This window comes from Callorhinchus milii, unplaced genomic scaffold (assembly GCF_018977255.1).
Source record: "Callorhinchus milii isolate IMCB2004 unplaced genomic scaffold, IMCB_Cmil_1.0 Scaffold1, whole genome shotgun sequence".
Taxonomy (NCBI): Eukaryota; Metazoa; Chordata; class Chondrichthyes; order Chimaeriformes; family Callorhinchidae; genus Callorhinchus; species Callorhinchus milii.
Genome location: NW_024704742.1, coordinates 111,167,498 through 111,188,803, shown reverse-complemented (window position 1 = coordinate 111,188,803; position 21,306 = coordinate 111,167,498). Strand labels below are relative to the sequence as shown.

The 21,306-nt window shown below is 37.8% G+C and overlaps 1 protein-coding gene across 1 annotated transcript in view; it reads left to right on the top strand.

Annotated features, from left to right (window-relative positions):
• adgrv1 (adhesion G protein-coupled receptor V1) overlaps window positions 1-21,306 on the top strand; it is a 260,965-nt gene that overhangs the window by 100,254 nt on the left and 139,405 nt on the right. Inside the window, 14 exon segments of the mRNA XM_042346991.1 lie at window positions 1,723-1,924; window positions 2,891-3,110; window positions 4,800-5,039; window positions 5,345-5,494; window positions 6,078-6,551; window positions 7,545-7,688; window positions 7,877-7,944; window positions 8,627-8,799; window positions 9,423-9,558; window positions 11,176-11,315; window positions 11,318-12,022; window positions 14,056-14,173; window positions 16,294-16,465; window positions 16,984-17,226. Of these exon segments, the coding sequence (XP_042202925.1) occupies window positions 1,723-1,924; window positions 2,891-3,110; window positions 4,800-5,039; window positions 5,345-5,494; window positions 6,078-6,551; window positions 7,545-7,688; window positions 7,877-7,944; window positions 8,627-8,799; window positions 9,423-9,558; window positions 11,176-11,315; window positions 11,318-12,022; window positions 14,056-14,173; window positions 16,294-16,465; window positions 16,984-17,226 (3,185 nt within the window).

Sequence of the window (21,306 nt, the reverse complement as noted above, 5' to 3'; positions counted from 1 at the left end):
ATCAAGGAGTCTCAAAGCACTTCACAGGATATACTGTGAAGTGGATTCATTGGATGTTGAGTGTGAGAGTCAGTTGATTGATAGTATTTATTGTTGATTCACTGAAATCTGTTGATTTTACACACAGAACAATTAATACCTGTAGTGATTATATCTAGAATGATTGATACCCAGAGTTATTATATATAGAATGACTGATATCTGGAGTGTTTATTTATTGAAAAAACTGATATCTGGAATGTTTATTTATAACTGGAGTATAAATGCCTGGTATCTGGCGTGATTATTTATTGAATGACTGATGCCTGGAATGATTATTTATTGAATGACTGCTGCCTGGAATGATTATTTATTGAATGATTGATAACTGGAGTGATTATATGCCTATGGAGCGTACAAAAGCCTGAACAGATCCTCATTATGTATCTACAGACACACATTCCAATAGGGTCCACTGGATCAGGTATCAGTCATTCAATAAATAATAATGGATGAATTTCAGATGAATTTCAATGTGGAGAAATGCGAGGTAATGCATTTTGGAAGAAAGAATGAGGGGAGGTAATTTAGGCTGGTAATACAATCTTAAGGTGGGTGAAGGAACAGAGAGACCTGGGGGTTCAGGTAAATGAATCCTTGAAGGTGGCGGGACAGGTAGATAAAGCTGTAAAAAGTGCATATGAGATACTAGGCTTTATAAATAGGGGCATAGAGTGCAAGAGTCAGGAGGTTATGATTAACCTATATAAAACACTGGTTAAGCCTCAGTTAGAATACTGCACCCAGTTCTGGGCACCACACTATAGGAAGGATGTTAAGGCATTGGAAAGGGTGCAGAGGAGATTTACAAGAATGGTACCAGGAAAGAGGGACCTTGATTATGAGGAAAGGCTGGAGAGGCTGGGATCATTCTCATTGGAGCAGAGAAGGTTACGGGGAGACCTAATAGAGGTTTTCAAAATCATAAGGGAATTTGATAGGTTAGAAAGGAAAAACTGTTTCCACTGGTGGGTGTGTTGGTGATTCGACTTCACAGATTTAAAATAGCTTCTATAGGAAGCAGAGAGGAGGTGAGAAGAATTTTTTTCATGCAGCGAGTTGTTTGAATCTGGAATGCATTCCATGAAAGGTTGGTCCAGGCCGATTCGATAACAACTTTTAAAAACTTGGTGGATGGGTATTTGAAGAGGATAGGTTTGCAGGGTTATGGGGAAAGAGCTGGGGAGTGGGATTGACATTACATTGCTCTTTTCAAAAAGCCGGCACAGACTCGATGGGCCAAATGGCCTCTTTTTGTGTGGTACGATTCTATGATAGAGGTTGTGGATTAGGGGAGTATAATTAGCATAGCTGATTATACCCCTCCATCCCACAGCCTCTATGGCCAATTGTCATGATCCAACTATTCCCCAACTAGGATCAGATAACTCAACCTAAACTAGAGAATTAACCCTGCATATTTCTGAATAGCTTTCCGCAGACATTGTTTTGCCATATGGAGCCTAATGTGTGATGATAACCTGAAATTCCAATGCAAAGTGAAGACATTGTCTTTTTGTATGATCAAAAAATAACCAAAACTATTAAAGTGCAATCATAAATAGATTTGTGTGAAGTCTATAGACTCTGTTATTGAACAGAATGACAGCTAATAATTCTATTATTGTTTTTGTAACTTGAGAACTAACAAACATATCATGTTTCCTGTATTTACTTGTACAGCTGAGGAAAACATTGGGATAATTGGAATCCCAGTGATACGAAGACAGGGAACATATGGAGTTGTCACAGCAGATTTTGTCTCTCGTGCCATCACAGCATTTCCCGACGGGATTGATTACATCCTCACTAATAATACAATCCAATTCCAAAACGGACAGAACCAGAGCTTCATCAATGTGTCCATTATTGATGACACTGAAAGGTAAATCACTGATGCAATAGAAATTACCAAAGTCTAACCCCTTTGAACCAAGGCTGCAGGAATAATCCATCAATAATAAATGATGGTTATAGTCAATATTCACTGCTCAGTCAAAAACTACTACAGCAAATCTTTCAGATTCAAATGTATTATTCAGTATTTAGTTTGCTCAAAACTTGAGATGGCATCTGTAATTGTAACTGTTGTTTGAACTCCTGAGCTGCTTGTAAAATAAACCATTATTTGTATTTGATATCTGCAACATGTTTTTAACCCCAAATAGGCCTTATCCCTTTTCCATCTCTTTCCAAAATACACCTTTAAATAATCCTGCATGTGTTGATATTGTTTGCTAAAATATTTAATTTTGAGTGGTAGAATCAGAGAATGCATTACTTCCAGTTGTTTATTTGGACAGTTTGTAGTCTGTAATCTGCTTTCACCACCCTTTCAGGCAATGCATTCCAGATCCAAACAACTCATGTCTAAAAGATTCTGTGCTACTGGAAACAAACTGAACTAATCCATGTATTCTAAAAAAATAGTCAAAGGGCTCCAAGTTGGAAGATAGTATTTTGAAAAACAAACAAATTCAGTGAGGAAGCTAAATTTATCTTTATCTTAAATGTTTTATTTATCATAAAAGCTCATTAGAAAATGTCCTGACAGATTTGTTGATAATGGAGAGTTGCCACGATCTGCCCATTGAAATGGATGTTTGATGCTGTCTGAGAAGAGAGAGCAGTTTATTGTAGATTGTATTGGTGTAAAAAATATAATCACTTCCACTGGATTGTAATTACTTATGAAGTGCTTTGAGATGTTTCAACATGGTAAGACACTAAAAATGCAAGCTGCTTCCTTCCTGCTTTCTATTGTCCAAGCACAGTTTTACATTTTTATCTTTCTCTTTTACAATCTTCTGAGGAGGGAAAAACCAACATTTACAGTGTGCTCTTTCTGCAGAGAGTATGATGAGCAGTTTGAGATCCAGCTGATAGCAGCAACAGGGGGAGCAATTCTTGGGACTCATCTTAGTACCAAAGTAACCATCCGTAAAAGTGATTCCCCTGATGGTCTTATACGATTCCTAAACCAGTCCCAGTTTATCATCCCAAACCCCAGTGTAACACAGAGGCTAATGTTGATGCTGGAAAGGACTGGGGGATTGAATGGAGATGTGGAGGTAAGTTTGGGTTTAATCCCACGTGGTTATCATACATATTTTCCTGAAGTCTTTTAGGAATACAGGTTGCTATGAAATGGTGAATGGCCCCCTTGATGGCGCAATAAGTAATGTAGTTCCTGGAATGCTCCTCAGCCACTCAGAGAAGGCAGGTCAATTTCTGGTCTCTCTGAACAATATTCTGAGGTTGTGGTGGTACAAATGGCCTCAGTGTACCTTGGTTAGAGAAAGGATAATTCATTTGCGACTCCTGCACATGGCGGTTATTCCACCATCTGTGGAGATGGAATCAGGATTGTGTTTGATCATTATTTCCCCCAAAGACACTGCTAGCTCTGATTTCCCAGGTTTATCAATGAAGATAGACACTTGGTCTACCAGCCCCTCTGGGCTTGTGATTGGGCCCAGCAACAGTCACGAATCTTCAGATCCTATCCAGGAGGAGGGATGGGAGAAAATGTAAATACAGTGTAGGAGCTGTAATAAGTACCTTTACTTATAAAACAATTCATGTGCATTACTTCCAGCTGTTTATTTGGACAGTTTGTAGTCTGAATAAAGTGTAAAGATGCTTTTAATAAGATTTATTTTGAAGCTCCTGAGCTCTTTTAGCATTTTTTTGTGTCTAAAAGTTCTGTATTTTACTTAGTTCATAACTATTTATGTACTATAAACTCTCAAATGCAATTCATTATGCCATCCACTGCTACTAAGTATCTGCTTCAATTAGATGTATTTGAGTTGTCTCTATTGAAAAATTGCCAAACACCATCAACTTGTAACAAACTAGTTTGGACTTTGCCTTGAAGGGGATTAGTCTGAGCTGCATTGTATTTTACAAACTACAGTGAGTATTAACATCCTCATAAGGAATCCAGTACATTTTCCTTTCCCTGTAACCATCTGGAACATTTGTGTAGAACAAAACCTGCAGTTTGCAGACTTTGACAACTTGTCTCCACTTAATGGTATTTTTTGTCAGAGAGCATGTTATTCCCTCCCCTTGCTAAATTTGGTAGATTGCACATAAATACAGTATTCAGCATGAGGATTGCTCACTTTTCTACATTTGCTTTTATGCCCTTTAGAATGAAATCCCTCCTTATCATTTTCTTAAATTGAGCCATCAACATAATCTTGTTTAACAAGCAAATTGCTAGTCCTGCAGCTCAGTGGTTAGAGCAATCGCTTTGCAAGCGAGAGACCTGGGTTCGATTCCCGGCAGGGTGGAACCTTGGGCAAGTTTCCTTATTCCACCCACCGGATAATAATCCCTCAAGAAAAAAAACAATAACAAATTGGTCACTTCAATCCACGACTGTTTGTGGGACACTGCTGTGCGCAATTGGCTGCCGTGTTTCGCCCACAAATATACAGTCAATTCACTTTACAGTATATTCTGTGAAGTGCTTTGAGATGTCTAAAAGACATGAAAAGCGCGATATCAAATGCAAGGATTATATTATTGCTGTGGAAAATTCCTAATTGCTTATGCATGCTGCATTTTGTATCTATGCTCTTGTGTACAGTATGTATAGTTATGTAAAGAATTAACTCTCATTAATTGCTGATTAATGAAACTGGAATAATATTTAATGAAATCTGAATATTGATTTAGTGAAGTCCTTTGAGATGTTATAACATAATATCAAGATTGTATTATTTTAACTTGCTGCTTATCTTCCCCAGGTTAAATGGAGCATTTTGGGTCCAAACTCAGCAATGGTTTTACCATCATCAAATGCAGACTTTGGTGGTTTTGTGAATGGATCATTCAATTTCGGAGCTGGAGAGGCAGGGATCAGAACCATTGAATTGCAGGTCTTACCTCACGGAGAGATTGAAGTGCAAGAGACATTCATCATCAAACTTAGTCTGGGATTTGGTGAAGCGGAAATTGATGCTAAGGCTGGAAATGTATCATTAATGGTAAGTGACTTCAAATTCAGACGTAATTTGGAAGCTGGTTTTCTACATTTCTCAAAAAGACTTTAATTTGAAACTGCATTTAAGAATTTTCCAAAATTCTTCATGATCTAAATTGTAAGATAATGGTCTTAAGGCAAAGACCATGATTTATTTTGGTCCTCTGATTTCATAAGTTAACACAAAATTCCATAAAGCTAGGTATTTATCTGTAGTGTTGAAGCTGCATTGCGTTACAATATGGAGCTCTATATAACTGGTGAATGTCTCTCTGATAAAATTGCTACTAATTCTATATTGGTTTGTAGATACAGAAATTTGGGGATCCTAATGGAATTGTTCAGTTTGTAGAAGAAGCTTTGTATACAAGGACTTATCTGGAGCCATCCAATCAGGAAAAGCTGTTAAATATTACATACCTTATAAAAAGGACCCAAGGATTGATGGGTGACATCAAGGTAATGCTAGGATTTGCAATATTCCCTTTACTCTTTGCATATTTAAACATTCTTTCTGTTAATATCCAAAGAAATTAAATGGACAGAGAATTTTATTTTTCTGTTTTATCTTCAAATAAATATTGAAGTAGCGAGAAGTGAAACAGATATTGAAGCATATTATCTTATTGCCTCTTGTAAATGAAAATACGATGTATACTGATGTCGACTATACTATTTATATATAAGATATACACCTTGCTATTTATATATTTGTTATATTTTGACTTACTATTGATAGTGACTTGTATCTATTCTGACTATGACTGTCGTGGTGATTGATTACCTACACTGACTGACTTAGCAAATTTAATTAATGACATTAATACATTTTTAAGTTTTTATTCCATAAATGGTTTGTTTCCTACAATTTATTCCAAGAATTATTAAAGGAACTCAGGGTTAGTCTGTTGGGTTCAATTTCAAAAATGGAAACATTTACATGTATAATCCTCTAGAAATCTTTCAAAATACCATGGTTTCTCCATATTTATTAATAGTTATATTCATCGAAGTTGCCAACTATTTATGCATCTTTTAAAAGGTCCACTGGGAGCTGCAGAGTGATTCTAACATGACAGGAGACTTTTCTTCAACCAGTGGTATAGTCATCATTCCCGACATGCAGCGAAATGCAGAGATAGGCATTCGATTGCTGGCTGATGATGTCCCAGAATTGGATGAAGTTTACACAATTAGTCTGATTGCTGTGGAAGGAGGAGCTACACTGAATGAGGAAAGGAAGAGTTTAAAATTGAATGTTCCTGCAAATGATGACCCTCATGGCGTGTTTGCCGTCTATTCAAATTGGCAAACTGTGATCGTTCAACAGGATTTAAGTCGCCACATTCAGATTAATATCACGAGGCACAGTGGGACATTTGAGAATGTGATTGTGGATTACAAGCTCACATCAACATTTCATGGGCAAGGCTTTTTCATAGATGGATTTTTGGGAACTGTGTTGGCCAGAGATGGCACCTACTCTGCTGTTGCCTTGGTGCCTATCATAAATCAGGTGAGTAGGACGGCATAGGTAAAGCATGATCAAAAAGTTTTGCTTGGTCGTCTGACTCAGTAATTGAATGATGATTAAGCTATGATGAAAGAGGGACAGCATGCTACTTCAGGTCTTAAGATTGATATTGATCTTATCAAAAAATTAAGATCGGCAGAGTTATGGAGAATTCATAACTTCAGCCTTAATTTGGAAGCTTGTTCCTTATAAAGCCTCAGGAAAAAAATCAGAATAAGAATATATTAAGAAACAAGCGGAGAGAGCGGGCAGGATGGTAGGGCATTTGGAGTCCTGTAGCTCAGTGGTTAGAGCACTTGCTTTGCAAGCGAGAGACCTGAGTTCAATTCCAGGCAGGGCGAAACCTTGGACAAATTTTCCTTACTCCACACGCCTAATAATAATCCCTCCAAAAACCAAAAACAATAATAAAATTGGTCATTTTTCAATCTACGACTGTTTGTTGGACATTGTTGTGCGCAATTGGCTGCCGCGTTCGCCCACAAATATACAGTCAATTCACTTTGCAGTGTGTTCTGTGAAGCGCCTTGGGACGTCCTCCCGACGTGAAAAGCGCTATATCAAATGCAAGGATTATTATTATTATTATAAGGAGGTCGCAGAGGTAGGGGGGAGCAAGACCATGGAGGGCTTTGAAGATGAGGACCAGGATCTTGAACTGTATCTTCTGTGTGATGGGAAGCTAGTGGAGTCGGGCGAGGATGGGGGTGATAGGGTCATGGAGCCGAGTACGGAAGAGGACACAGGCTGCAGAGTTCTAGATGACCTGCAGCCAATGGAGGGAGTAGTTGGGGAGGCCAACAAGGAGTTTGCATAGTCAAGCCTCAATGTTATGAATGTGTGTAAATTTGCCCAAGGTTTCACTCTACAGGTCTCTTGCTTGCGAGTGCTCCAACCACTGAGCTACAAGTCTCCAAGTATGCTTGGACTCCTTTAACAACTGTTAGCCTTTTTATCTATATTTTCTGTTCATAGGCTTTCCTGGGATTGCATTTTAACTTTACTGTCGAATTAACAAATGTGAGTCTTGTGGCTGGAAATACCTCCATTCCTCCTCGACTGAATGATGGAGCAAGCTCAGCCATCATATTTGTACCTGCGGAGGCTGCGAATTCAGAGGTAAAATATATTTTGACTCTTTTCAGTTTGAAATTTTAGCCTACAGGATTTATTGATGAGAACTATAAAGCTATAATACTTAGTATTAAGACATCCACATTCATTCCCCTTTTGATATATGAAGCCATTTTTGTGAGCATAGCCTTTGCACCACTATTCCAGTTACGCATATTTCAAATTTATTCAAGGTATACTTTTCCCTTAAAGATCTCCATGGAAAGCGTGAAATGGACCATTATACACCATCATACTTGCTGTGCAATTTAACTGTGGGATTTCATGCTCATAGTAGTAGTACTTTGAGGAGATTTACAGTAAATACTGTTGAAATGCATGAATTATTTTTGGACCCGATACCAAATGTGATTGGGTGACTAACAACAACGCATCCAATGATGATTTTGTGGGTTTAGTGCACCTGTCCTGTGTGATCTATAAATGTTTTTCTTTTGCTTGAGTAACGTTGAACACTCTGTGTTGAAGTTGCAAACTGGTTAGAAATCAGGAAGGTTATGTGAATCAGATGTTGAAGGACTCAAATAGTCAAGAACTACTGAAGAGAGTGTAAATTCAAATAATGTACAGTCGCCATTACTGCACCTCACAACAGGTTGTCAATTCAGCTTGTGTGTCTGTCAATAAATGAATGTAGATTGTACTTATAGCATCAAATGTTCTATTAAATGGACACAAATTTTATAATTCAATTTCGAGCACATTTTGTAGATCATGAAGAGGCTCTATTGCAATTTACTGAAATTACAGTGGTTGTTATTAATGCAATAGCAATGTATGCTTAGTAAACTATTTTTTATTATTGAATTACTGTGCCGCTGCCCTGCTCCCCAATGTTGCAGGCAAACTGCCACCAATGAACATCATACTTTCTCAGCATATTATGAATTACGAGCTTGGCTGATTGTTAACCTCCTGTTTAGGTTGGCTTTTGATTCTTTGGTTCTTCGAGTTTCCAATGTTTCAACTGGCTCCTGTCAGGCTGTAATATCACGGAGAGGTGTGTATGGGCTTATCCTTGTGGAGTGGAGGAGTGGCTACCCTGATGGCATAGTTCCTGGAGGAGTTACACCTGCTACTGTTACACCTGCATCAGGTTAGTGTCACTGGCGCATTGTGTTAAGATTAACAGTGAGAAGTGTGGATCATCAGATAGGCAGGGATAATAATATTAGCAGCACTATAAATTGCTTTAGAGGACAGGTATAAGAGATATAGATGCAGACACAGTGAAGTATTTATGGATGTGGGTCTTAGGAAATAATACTTCTGGAGACAAATTATATAAATGATAGAAACTTGAAAGAACTAAAGAATTAATATAAAAGGTAAATTTAAAGAAAAGAGCAAACAAGTTGTTTCCAGTGCTATTTTGCCGGATGGAGAAAATTTGAGATTAACTTGTTGGAGCTATCAGTTTTCTTCTTTTCTAAAATATCGTATGGTCAAATAATCTACAAACAAAAAAAAATGTTGGTCACAGAACAATAAAGTAATCAGAGGACTTATTGAATTTATTGCATTAATCTTCTGGGTACCTTTGGAAGTCAGTACTTGATTTTGGAGGTTTAATCTGTGGTGAGTCACCTCCCTCAGAAGATTAAGTGGGATAATTTATTTATTGGCTCTTTTATGTATATCATTGGTTGATGTATAAGTGGGCAAGCAGAACTACTCGTAGTGAAAATTTATTTTTATTTCAATTGTATGCAACTGCAGGTTCAGTTGTCCTTTCTCATGGTGAACAAAGCAGACCTGTGCTCATCAATGTTCCCACTGAATATGTGGGAGAAGAATCCTTCGCTCTACATTTGTCTGCAGTATACAGCAATGTTACTGGTAAAGCTAAACTGAGGTAAACTGTTTATATAAGTACTATGTATGATGAATAATTAAGCAAATCTTATCTCTTTTAGCTTTCTATGATTTTTGCAGTTGTTTGAATCTACCTGAAGCTGTTCATTTATATTGGCAAATAAGTTGCTTGGTAATAATTTTGTCATTTCAAGAAGGAACAACTGAGCTCTAATACAATCACGTTTAAGTTAAATGCATCCTAGTTACTTTGTAGGAATTGTACCCTTTATGATTTCAGAAAAACAAATTATGTTTATAAAGAATCTTGTTTCTGAATCAGAATGTATTAACCATATTAATCATCGTGCCCACACAGACACCAAAGGGTCTTCTGTGCTGTATAATTCTATGATATGTAGCAAATATTTTGGATATTGTAGAATCTATCAAAGGGTAGAAATCGTAATGGAATATATTATGAAGGTAAGTAAGGTAATTGTTGTGCATAGTTGTCACTCATGGTAGCATTCTTGCCTCTGTGTCTAAACGCTGTGAATTCAAGCTTCACGTCTTGACTTTGAGCTTATGGTGTAGGCTCACACATCAATCTACCATTGCAGTGTCAGAGATGCCCTCCTTCAGATGAGACATTAAAAAGAGATCGCATCTGCTTGTGCATGTGGACATTAAGGACCCCATGGCACTATTTGAAAAGAGAAAGGAGCTTCTCCCAGTTCCCTGCCTACTCTCTCCCAGATGAAATTGGTGATTCGCTCCATAACTGTTTGTAAGATATTGCTGTGCACACAGTAAATCCTGTGAGGCGCTTTGAGGTATTTCAACAAGATGATATCAAATGCAAGGAATATTATTGAATAGAATCTTTGTAAAGGGCAAATGATTTGCCAATACCTCACTAACATAATTTCATATACCTCTGGTTCTTCCTGTTACACATTGTAATGTGATATAACAAGCCATCCTTTCCATTTCCCTCTTCTTTAACTAATTCATTTTACTAATGTCATGTAAAGTGTGTCAACATTTTCAAAAGACCACCAGTTACAGCACTAGCTTAAAGGGCATTCTGTTGCATCAAATAAAACAAAAGCTCCATAAAATAGCAAACACCCAAATAAACATGTTTAAACCGAGAAAACACTAATTGCTGTCAACTGTTGTGAACCCCACCATTTAAAAAAAAAGCCCACTGAGTTAAAATAAATTCTAATTTCACATTTGTGCCACACAGAGGAAAGGACTCTAACTATTTCTGACATAGGAAAGGTGCTGTTGAAGTTGCATACAAAGAAATAAACATATAATGATAGAAATAACATGGTTAACAAAGTACTTTTGTTGTTTCCACTGATATGAGTCCTGCAGAAAGATGAGCACCGAATGGCACAGCTGATGTTCTAATAACCTTTTGTGTTTTTCCCACCAGTTTACTTTCCTGAGTCTCAGCAGTGACTGTCTTCTATCATTGCTACAGTGAGGAATTGTAATATGTGGCTGTAATTCTACCATTACATCTACCATTTAATTAACATAAAATTTGAGGCCGTTTTGTGTTAAAGTGATGTCGCATGAGTTACAATTAATTTATTTGATAGTGTTTTTCAGCTTACATTTAAAAAATTAGCAGTAATGATTTGCTGTTTGGTTTCTATAGATCAGGGTTTACTGTAGCTGAAATTGAGCCAATGGGAGTCTTCCAGTTTGCTTCCAACTCGAGGCAAGTCAGTGTTGAAGAAGATGCAGGAACAGCTACTTTGTACGTCCAGCGGTTGTTTGGTTTCCGAGGCAATAAAACAAAATGACTTACTACACAACAGCAGGAAGTGCCAAACCTGGTGAAGATTATGAGCACATCCAAGATGGTGAACTTATCTTTGAAACTCACCAGACTGAAGCTAGCATTAAATTGTTTATTATCAATGATAACATTTCGGAGATGGATCAGGTATTCTATCTAAATTTATCTGGTGTTGAAGTTTTGGGTTTAAAGCCAACTAATCCAGATGAGAAACCGCGTTTAAATCTAGACTTTAATGTGTCATTTATAACCATTGTTGCCAATGATGTTTTTAATGGTCTTCTAAGTATTGGACCAGCTGTCACACAAATTGTGGAGGACACTGACAACAGTACAGCAAGAGAAGTATTTCTTCATATCCGAAGGACCATGGGATTTACTGGGGTCATCAATGTATCTGTAACAACGTTTGGAAGAAACAAAGCTCTGGGCGGTTTAGAAGGAACTCCTTTCCAAAACAACCATGAGAGTGGCAGTTTTTCCTGGGCAGAAGAAGGAGCAGATTTTGATGATGAAATTTTGCACGTTACCTTGCAAGATGGAGAAAGAGAGATCGCAGTGTCCATCCAGATTTTGGATGATAATGAGCCAGAGGGACAAGAATTGTTTTATGTTTACCTGACAGATCCAGGGGGAGGTGCACAGATTATAGGAGGAAAAGATGAGAATGGATTCACAGCTTTCGCAGAGATCATTATCTCAGGTAATACGATTATTTGGGACGGTGCGGGTCATGTTAACTAAACAATCTTAACTAAACACGTGTTGGAATTGTTTGCATTCTTACAGCTTTCATCATTATAAGTGAAAAGATTCAAACCTCTTCACTGTGAGTGCAAGAAGCAGCTTATAGTTTTCAATATCCACAAATTCTATAGTTTGCATATTTCCTGAACATCTCTTTAAATAAATTCAGTAGAGACTGATACCACTTCAGACTTCTGCCTTATCCTGTAGCTTTCTGCCTTAGATTTCTGATTTCTGCCTTATCCTGGAGTCCTGTAGCTCAGTGGTTAGAGCACTTGCCTTGCAAGCGAGAGACCTGGGTTCAATTACCGGCAGGGTGAAATGTTGGGCAAATTTCCTTACTCCACCCGCCTTGGTTTACCTAGCGGAAAGTAGGATCCCAGTTGTTAGTCGATTAATGGTTTGCTTTTCCGTGGGGAATAATTCCTTCAAAGAAAAAGTCTTTGAGATGTCTTGAAGACGTGATAAGGCGCTATATTAAATGCAAGGATTATTATTATTACATTGGGTAAGAATTTTGATCCAAATTTAGATCTAGGCTATTCAGATACTTTGACTGAGTCCCAATGGACAACCATTCCAGATCTGCACTCTTACCTTTGATACAACTTGTAAACTTACAGAGACATACACTTGTACAAAGTAAAGAATTGTACAGTGCCCAACCCCAACATTTTAAACCAGTATAACGCTTATTCAGATGTGGGTCTGGCTCAGTTGGTAGCTCTTGCTAAGACCCTATAACAACTGTAAAGATTATTATTATAAAAATCCGCAGTAATTATCTCCACTCGTCTTAAAAAAGCAGCCTTTCAAATGTTCTATTCTGAATACTTTTGTTTTGCATTTTTAATTTTAAGACAATGGACATTTGACTTAAACAAAAAAAAATTAAAGCTAATAAATCCAACTTTCATATGAAAATAATATTTCAAAAACACTCCATTGGAATCAGCCAATCGCAGTGTTTCTTGCATAGTACATGAGAAACATTCAGATCATAATCAGATCATATCGGAGGCAATAATCATTTTATACTGCACACTTGTTGGTGTATTGCTGCTAAAATCATTGATGCTTCACCCTGAAACATTGTGCACAAATGCACCATTATAACCTACTTATTTCTAATATTTAGTGTGTTTATCGGTTCACGAAAATCAGAGAGTAGTCATGAGGAACAGAGGTTTCAATACCAATGACTCGGCGAATTGGCTTTTTATATCGAAAGCATCACTTCTTTTTTTAGTGATCAAAGTATGAAAGGTCTAATATCAGTATCAAGTACTCCTAGGTCAGGTATAACCAAATGCAATAAAAATAAAACTTGCCTCTATTCTATTCCAGCAACGTGTTCCAAATCCTACTTCAAGAAAGTACAGTATTTCCTACTGCACCAGTGTTTTTTCACCATTTCTTACACCAGCCTGAGTACTTATGCTTTGTCTGAGTAAGATTCCCATTTTTGCTATGTTGTGATCTTATTTCTTCATAGCCTGAAATTCTTCATGGTCTTACTAAGAATTGTTGAAAACCAGCTTCCAAATTGAGACTGAATTGAATAATTTTCTAAAACTCTGCTCAATCTTAAATTTTAAGACAATGATCTTAAGACTAAAAGCATGAATGCATTGTCTGAAAGGGTGGTGGAAGCTAATTTGATAACAACTTTCAAGAGAAGTAGATAGATATTTGGGAGGACAAATTTGCAGGGCTATGGGGAGAGCGCGGGAGAGTGGGATTAATTTGGATAGCTCTTTCAAAGAGCCAGCATGGACACGATAGGCCAAATGGCCTCCTTCTGTGCCGTATAATTCTATGATTCCATGAGGAATTTCAGTCCCCTAACTCCTCCAAAAGCCCTTAACAGCAAAAGAGAAGATATCCAACTAATTATCTTAGGATGAATTTGAATCTAGGTCATGCATCACAGAACAGTGTGTTTCCTAGTTCCTGCTCATATATGTTGTGCTTCTATATTTGATACAGGAAGTGATCTGCAGAATGGCATTGTAGGATTTAATCTGATCTCTCAGAATAACCTGGTGTTGGATGAAGACTCTGATAATAGAAAGATTCACCTGCAACTTCAAAGGCAAGAGGACAGGTAAAATCCTTTTCAATGGTGCATAGTCATAGTGATTTGTTTTCACATATTCACACGCACAAGGTTTCCTCTGGGATAAACTGAAAGTTTGCAAATCACTGTGATCTCAGATTGCTTCTGTGAAACATGGGTAATATGAGCACAATAAGGTCAAGAACTGAGCCTTCTCTTTGTTGTTTTAACCTACATTTCTCTGTTCTCTGTGGAGTCCTATAGTTCAGTGGTTAGAGCACTTCACCTCGCAAGTGAGAGACCTGGGTTCAATTCCCGACAGGGCAAAACCTTTGCCAAGTTTCCTTACTCCACACGCTTGATAATGATCCCTCAAGAAAAAAAGCAATAATAAATTGGTCACTCAATCCACGACTATTTGTGGAACACTGCTGTGCACAATTGGCTGCCGCGTTTCACCCACAAATATACAGTCAATTCACTTTGCAGTATATTCTGTGAAGCGCTTTGAGATGTCTAGAAGACATGAAAAGTGCAATATCAAATGTGAAGATTACTATTATTATAATTGTCAGCTTGGCTCTCGGCTAGATAACCTGACTAGAAGCAAAAGTGCTGTTGTTTCGAATCCCACATGACCTCATAGTCTGGACGGACACTACAATGCATTCCTGGGAACGCAATATAATGTGAGATATGCTGTCTTTCAGATCATGTAATAACCTGTTATTTAGGTGGACATTAAAGATTCCAAAAGAGGAAGGAGTTTGTCCTGATGTTCTGGCCAACACCTGTTAGTTTTTCATTCATGGCTATTTGTAGAACTATGCTGAACGAAATGACATCTGCCTACCTAAACAATCAAAACAATCTGACAGCAATGAATAATCTTTTCTGTGTGACTAATTATCTGGAAAGCTCTTTGAGACATGTTGACACGATAAGGCACTATTAAGGATGCAAGTAAGTTCCAATCTTTAATATGCAAAATAGTACCAGAACCTGGCCAGCCTTGGTTCACCAGAAAAAAATGGCTTTTATAGGGAGAGCTGGTAATAACAATAGACAATTGTTGAGGTTGATGCATCATTGATACAGACAAGTAAACATGCCCTGGCCAACAATACAGTTATTCAATTAGATGGAGTAGGGCACCTGTTCTCTGAAAAAAGTCCTTTTAAAACACAGTACAAATGTTTGCAACATATGACAGTTCATAATATTCATCCCTTTAGTATTTATATTTAAGACATTTGCAGTTTTACCTTTTATCTTTTTATCTTTTGCTGAAAGAACAATAAATACAAAAAAATGTAAATTTATATAGTGTCTTTCATGTTGGAAGGACATTCCAAGGTTCTGGACAGTCCAGGGTTTGCACCCTAGCTGCAGGTGGGGGGAAGGGGAAAGATAGCTGAAAGCGCAGTCAAAAAGGAAGGACTTGAGTAAAACCTTGAAGGAGGCGAGGGAAAGGACAAGTTGGAGGGACTCAGAGATGGAGTTCAAGAGAGTGGGGGCAGGTATGCTAAAATTCAACCGTTGATAGGGTGGGGAATATTAAGCAGATTGGTGCCTGCTGAGCAAAGGGAGTGGCTGGATTGATAGAGTTGAAGAGGTTGCAGAGGTAGAGGTAGCACAACCATGGAGGGATTTAAAGGTTAGAATGAGCAACTTGAACTTGATCTCCTGGGGGATGGTGAGCCAGGAGAGCCAGGCGAGGATGGGATGATAGGCTTGCAGAGCCTAATGAGGGAGCTTAGAGCCTAGAACATTTAGGTGTTGAATCACAATCTTCTTTTGGACAGTTGAATGATTGGGTATAAAATTGAAATGGCATATTTTGGAATTGCCAATATCAGCGCCTCATGTTCATGACATCGGTATGCAGATTCACAAGGCATTAGTTTTAACACAATAACATAGATATCAGAATTAAGCCACCACCCTGTGAATTGGTATTGCAATACCACGATCCAGTCCCAGTCAAGTCCAATATCTACCGTGGCCAGTCAATCCTTTTGAGTTATCAACTGGCCTGAATGACTGCATTTATCAATAGTTTAGTAATTATTATTAGTTATAATGCATCAATGGTCTCAGTTTTGATTTCCGTTCATATTTATAGCATTTGCAGTTTTACCTTTCATTCTTTTATCTTTTGGTAACAGAACTTTTGAGGATGTGATGATTTCTTGGCGTGTGACCTTTGATAAAACAACTGTTCTGTTGGAAACAAATGGGGTGAATCTAGTCAATGAGCTGACGGCTATTTCAGGCAAAACGACATGCGCCTCTGGACAGACTGAATGTACCATCACTATTGAAATCAAACCCGATAAGGTCAGTCAAAATGGAAGATGATGCTTTTTAATTAATTGTTTCAGATAAAAGGATATTGTTTGAACTACTTGCGAATTTAGGAAACATAGAAAAACAGGAGCAGGAGGAGGCCATTTAACCCATTGATTAGGTAGAAGTTGATAAGCTGTTTCCACTTATTGCTGGGCCCAAAACATTGGGGCATAAAACATAAAATAAGGCTTAACATTGCCAGAGATTGATGCCGAGCTAGAGAAAAAGAGGAGGTGATTAAAGAGGAAGATCTTCAGATGCAATCTGAAGGCAGAAGATTCCAGAGGTTAGGGCATAGTCGCTGAAAACACAGTCACTGATGGGGTGGATAGAGGAGGCTGCAGTGCTGAGAGATGCTTTTGAAAGAATTGTTTATTATGGACGATTGAGGATTGTAGCTGTACTGGATTATTCAACAAATTACACTTTTTAAATTCTTCTTTAATACTATTTATGATGTGAAATATTTCATGCATATTCTGTTTTCTTTGAACTCACCTTTATAGATCCCGGAGTTCGAAACCTGGTTTTATGTAGAAATCTATGATGTGGGAGCAGGTGCCATGATAAACAACACTGCACGATTCTTAAACATCACTGTTTTGGAGAGTGATAAGCCTCGTGGATTGATCTTTTTTGCCATAGGATCTCGACTTCCTGTTGTTCAACAGAAAGCCTCTTTACTCAGCTTACAAATTGTCAGGGAGTCTGGCACCAGCACATCTGTCAATGTTAGTTACAGCATGCAGGTGAGGATAACCAGGAAAAATTGTTTTATAAATCCATGAGTTTTTCGACATATAAATTTGTTGTTACTTGCCAATATGCCACTGTCTTATTGCATAAATAGTTGAAAGCTACTTGTGTAAATATATTTCTATATTGACAGGTTGAAACCAAATTGGTTGGATCTCTCACCACATATGTATTTTTGTACGAGACAATAGTTTTTCTACTGTTTATTGTTTTACTCTTGGTTAATTCAGTTGAACATGACAATTATGACAGATTTTTGATCTATTGAGGAACAGTGTCCACATTGAAATGATTATGAAGTTCTTAAATTATTTAATTCACTTTTAGGATTGTTACTCATGAGTAGATGTAACTATGTCACACAGTGCTGCTAATGTGAATCTGTTCATTTTACGTGCAATATTGCTCCTGCATATGTGGTCTGTGCTTCTGCTTTCCCTTCCTGTTATATCTGTTTCTCACACTGCCCCCCTTTTTGTTGATAGTACAGCATCATCATATCCATTATTAATATGGAATTCTCCCACCTGCTGTACCTGATCAAGTGAATTCAGAATCGAGGGCTATTCTAGTGTGTTCTTGGCCGTTACTTATTCTCTATAGTGAAAATTATATAACTGTATCTTTATCTTTTGTCCATATAAGATCGAGCATCACATTTTCTCTTTTGAGTTGGGAGAAGACTAAGAGTTGACTTTGCACTTGTGTACAAAGGCCATTATAGACGGCTGTCTTGCGAGGTATCCCTGATAATGTTGTGCTTGTCAGTGGGGTATAAAGCAATGTAAATATCAGTGTAAAGCTATCATGAAGTCAAGACGCTAAATCACATAAGTTGAAACTCTGAATGCAATCATTGGCTCCTACTTGCAATGTTAGAATGGGAATGTAAGATTCTTTATCAGCTCCAGTGGAGGAGCACAGGCAAGGCAATTTCAAGGCAGCAATTTCAGATTGTGGGCTGCAGCTGCAATCTCTTCATTCACATTATTTCACTGAGATGTTTGCTGGACATGCTCACGATTTACTTTCTGTATGCATCTTATGCATGATTAGTAATTAATATTGTCACAGAGGGTAATCTAACAACTCAAATAGGTTGCCAGGAAAGGTGACTCTCTTTTATTTCATGTACTGATGTTGACTTCTCTATTCCACTATCTTTAAGATATCGAACATAATTGCAGTACATGATTAGGTACTACAACAACACAACAACAAGATCCCATTTATAGAGCGCCTTTCACGTCGGGAGGATGTCCCAAGGCGCTGTACAGTTGGGTCAGTCAACTACATCACTGTGTTGGATTAATGCTTAATGTAGCAGTAGGACATGGCTTTGACCTGCCACTACTCTGATCTCTCCAAGGCCATCTGCAGGGAAATTCACAAGGGAAGGAAAGGAAAACCAAAGGATGAGTTGATGTCTTTTGTGTTTGTATCCTAAGAATCAGCTCGAAAATGACTGACAGAAGCCTGGGAGCATATTAGATTGAGTTACACAAGAAAACACAAAGGAGGGGATAATGGATCACTGAAAGTAGCAAACACCATAGTGAAGAAGAATTCTAAGTGGTGTGACAAGAGAAAATTGATAGCAATGCTTCTGTATATGAAACGCAAAATTTGAAATATCAGCAATACTACCATAAAACAGCAGGTGGTGCTCTACCCACCGTTCAAGACATCACAGGAAGCTGCATTGGTTTTAATTTACAATACTTATTAAAACAGCTTATTGATTTTTTTTATCAAGATACCTTCCATGCTAACTTAATGCATAGTGGACTTTGTTTTATGATTTTTGATTCAGAATTCTGTGTCCTGCTCTGTTCCATAATCTCCTAAATTATAAATGTTTTGTTCCACTCCACCCCCGCCACTCACCCGCAAATGTTTTTCTTTGTTCTGGTTTTACAGATATTTTCAAATGTTTCTGTTTCCCTATGGGCCACTGAAACTGTAAACTAACTCTATTACCGTTGGCTATGGTGGCAACTTGTGAATAGGAAGCAGCTACCCAGCTCAGTGTTTCTATCACATTAGTGTCTCAACCTATCATTTCAATGATGAATGCACCATAACTATGAAACCTTCAAACAGTGCTCATTGCATGGCTAATGACACTCTTAAGGATGAATGATGTGATTTATACTTTGACCATAGCTTTCGTTTATTTTCGTCAGCCATAGCTTTCGTTTATTTTCGTCAGCCAAATGCAGAAACCCAACACCATGCTTAAGTGTATAGAACCTGGGAGCTACACATCTGTAGGCCATCTACACATGGAAATGTCCCTGTGTCTAGAATGGAATGCGCACTATCTCTCAGGACGCACCCCTGCTTACTTAATTCCCGAGAATATTAAGCAGTTTGGCAAGATCCAAGGCCTTGGAACCAGCTCAGCTTCAAGGAGACGATTTACACTTGCCTTCTCTCCAAGAAGCACAGCTTTCTTTTAAAGGGATTATGATACCATATTTGGTGTTTCAGACATTCCGGGAGCCAAACATTGAAAGAATTTGTCAGTTTACAATTTTTTTTGCACTCGCTCATTTGCGTTTACATATTATGGGAGAAGCATACGTCTTGCCCAGATAATTTCAGCAAGTGGAAAGTGGTGCAGCCAACCACAGCCTAGCATGGGCGGGGACCACTGACTGCCTGGTTAGTGAGATTTACGAGCTCCTACCACTTAGCAATAACGCAAGGGGGAGGAGATACCCAAGGTTGGAGCCCAGTACATTGAAGTAGGTGTCATATTTGTGTCTGATTTAGCCCTTACCCAATGGTAAGGGTTAAATCTTACCATGTATTAGAACTGGGCCCCATTCGTTCTGCTTAGTTCTGGCAAATGCCAATTGAACCAAAAGGAAAGACCTTCTATTTGATGAGTTGAATTAGTTTTAAGTGAATATTTGTAACTTTATTGAGGTGGACATAGTAGTGAATAAATATCACATCATCAAGACATCTCAAAGCGCTTCACAGAGTATACTGTAAAGTGGATTGACTGTGTATTTTATGGGTGAAATGCAGCAGCAAGTTTGCGTACAGCAATGTCCTGCAAACAGGTTTGGAGTTTGTAACCAATTTTATTTGGGGGATTGTTGGCCAATATACCGGAAGAGACTCCTTACTCCCTTCCCTTGCCATTATTAGTATGTTTCACATTGTTCTGGATACAAATATGCTAAACAATGGTGGCATTGCTTCTGTAATAAATGTACCATAACACTTTTTAACTATGTGGTACAATTGTATCAATATTTTCTCCTTTTCCTTTATCAACCATTTCTTTGGACTATGGAAAATGGGATGCCATAAGCACATTGCAAAACACTATGCCCCCTACAGTCTATGTTTCAGTTTGCCGCGCTATCAAAGATGGTTTTCTGTAGGTAAATAAATAAAAGAAAAACTGGTTTAAAATGAAGGCTGTAAGAAGTTACCAAATACTGTATTCTCTGAAATATACACCCAGGTGGAATTTCTCCCTACAGTTTTCAAGGTTAATCAAGAAGTCAGTTCACAACCTTGCACTGCCTTATGAGACCTGTTCAAGTTCAATGTGGCCAATCCACTTGTGTCTCAGCTGGCCCTTTAGATACAGCACCTTATAATAGACATTTTGTTTTGTGAAGTTGAACAAAATTGACTCACAACAGTTCAAAGTTCCTCAGTAAATCCTATTTTAATTTTCTCTTTTTCACTCGGATATTATGTGTTTGTGTCCCTTTTCTTCGTTTTCTCTGTGTCTCTCTCTCTCTCTCTATCTGTCATATTTTACCTCCCATTTTCCCAGGCTTTGTATTTTTTTCTTTCTATTGCAATTTCTGTACATTATTTCTGTACAGACACTCCCAAATTCAGCTTGGAATCTAAATCTCATTTATTTTTCTCTCAAGAATGTGACTAAGAATGTAGCCTAATTGACATGGACTCATGTCACTAACATAGATAAATGTTCAATAAATCAATCACTATGCTCATTGTGTCATACAGCTATACCAGCTGCTGTTGCTTTGCATCAATAGAAACATGCTTCTACATTTACATATAATTGACTTAGA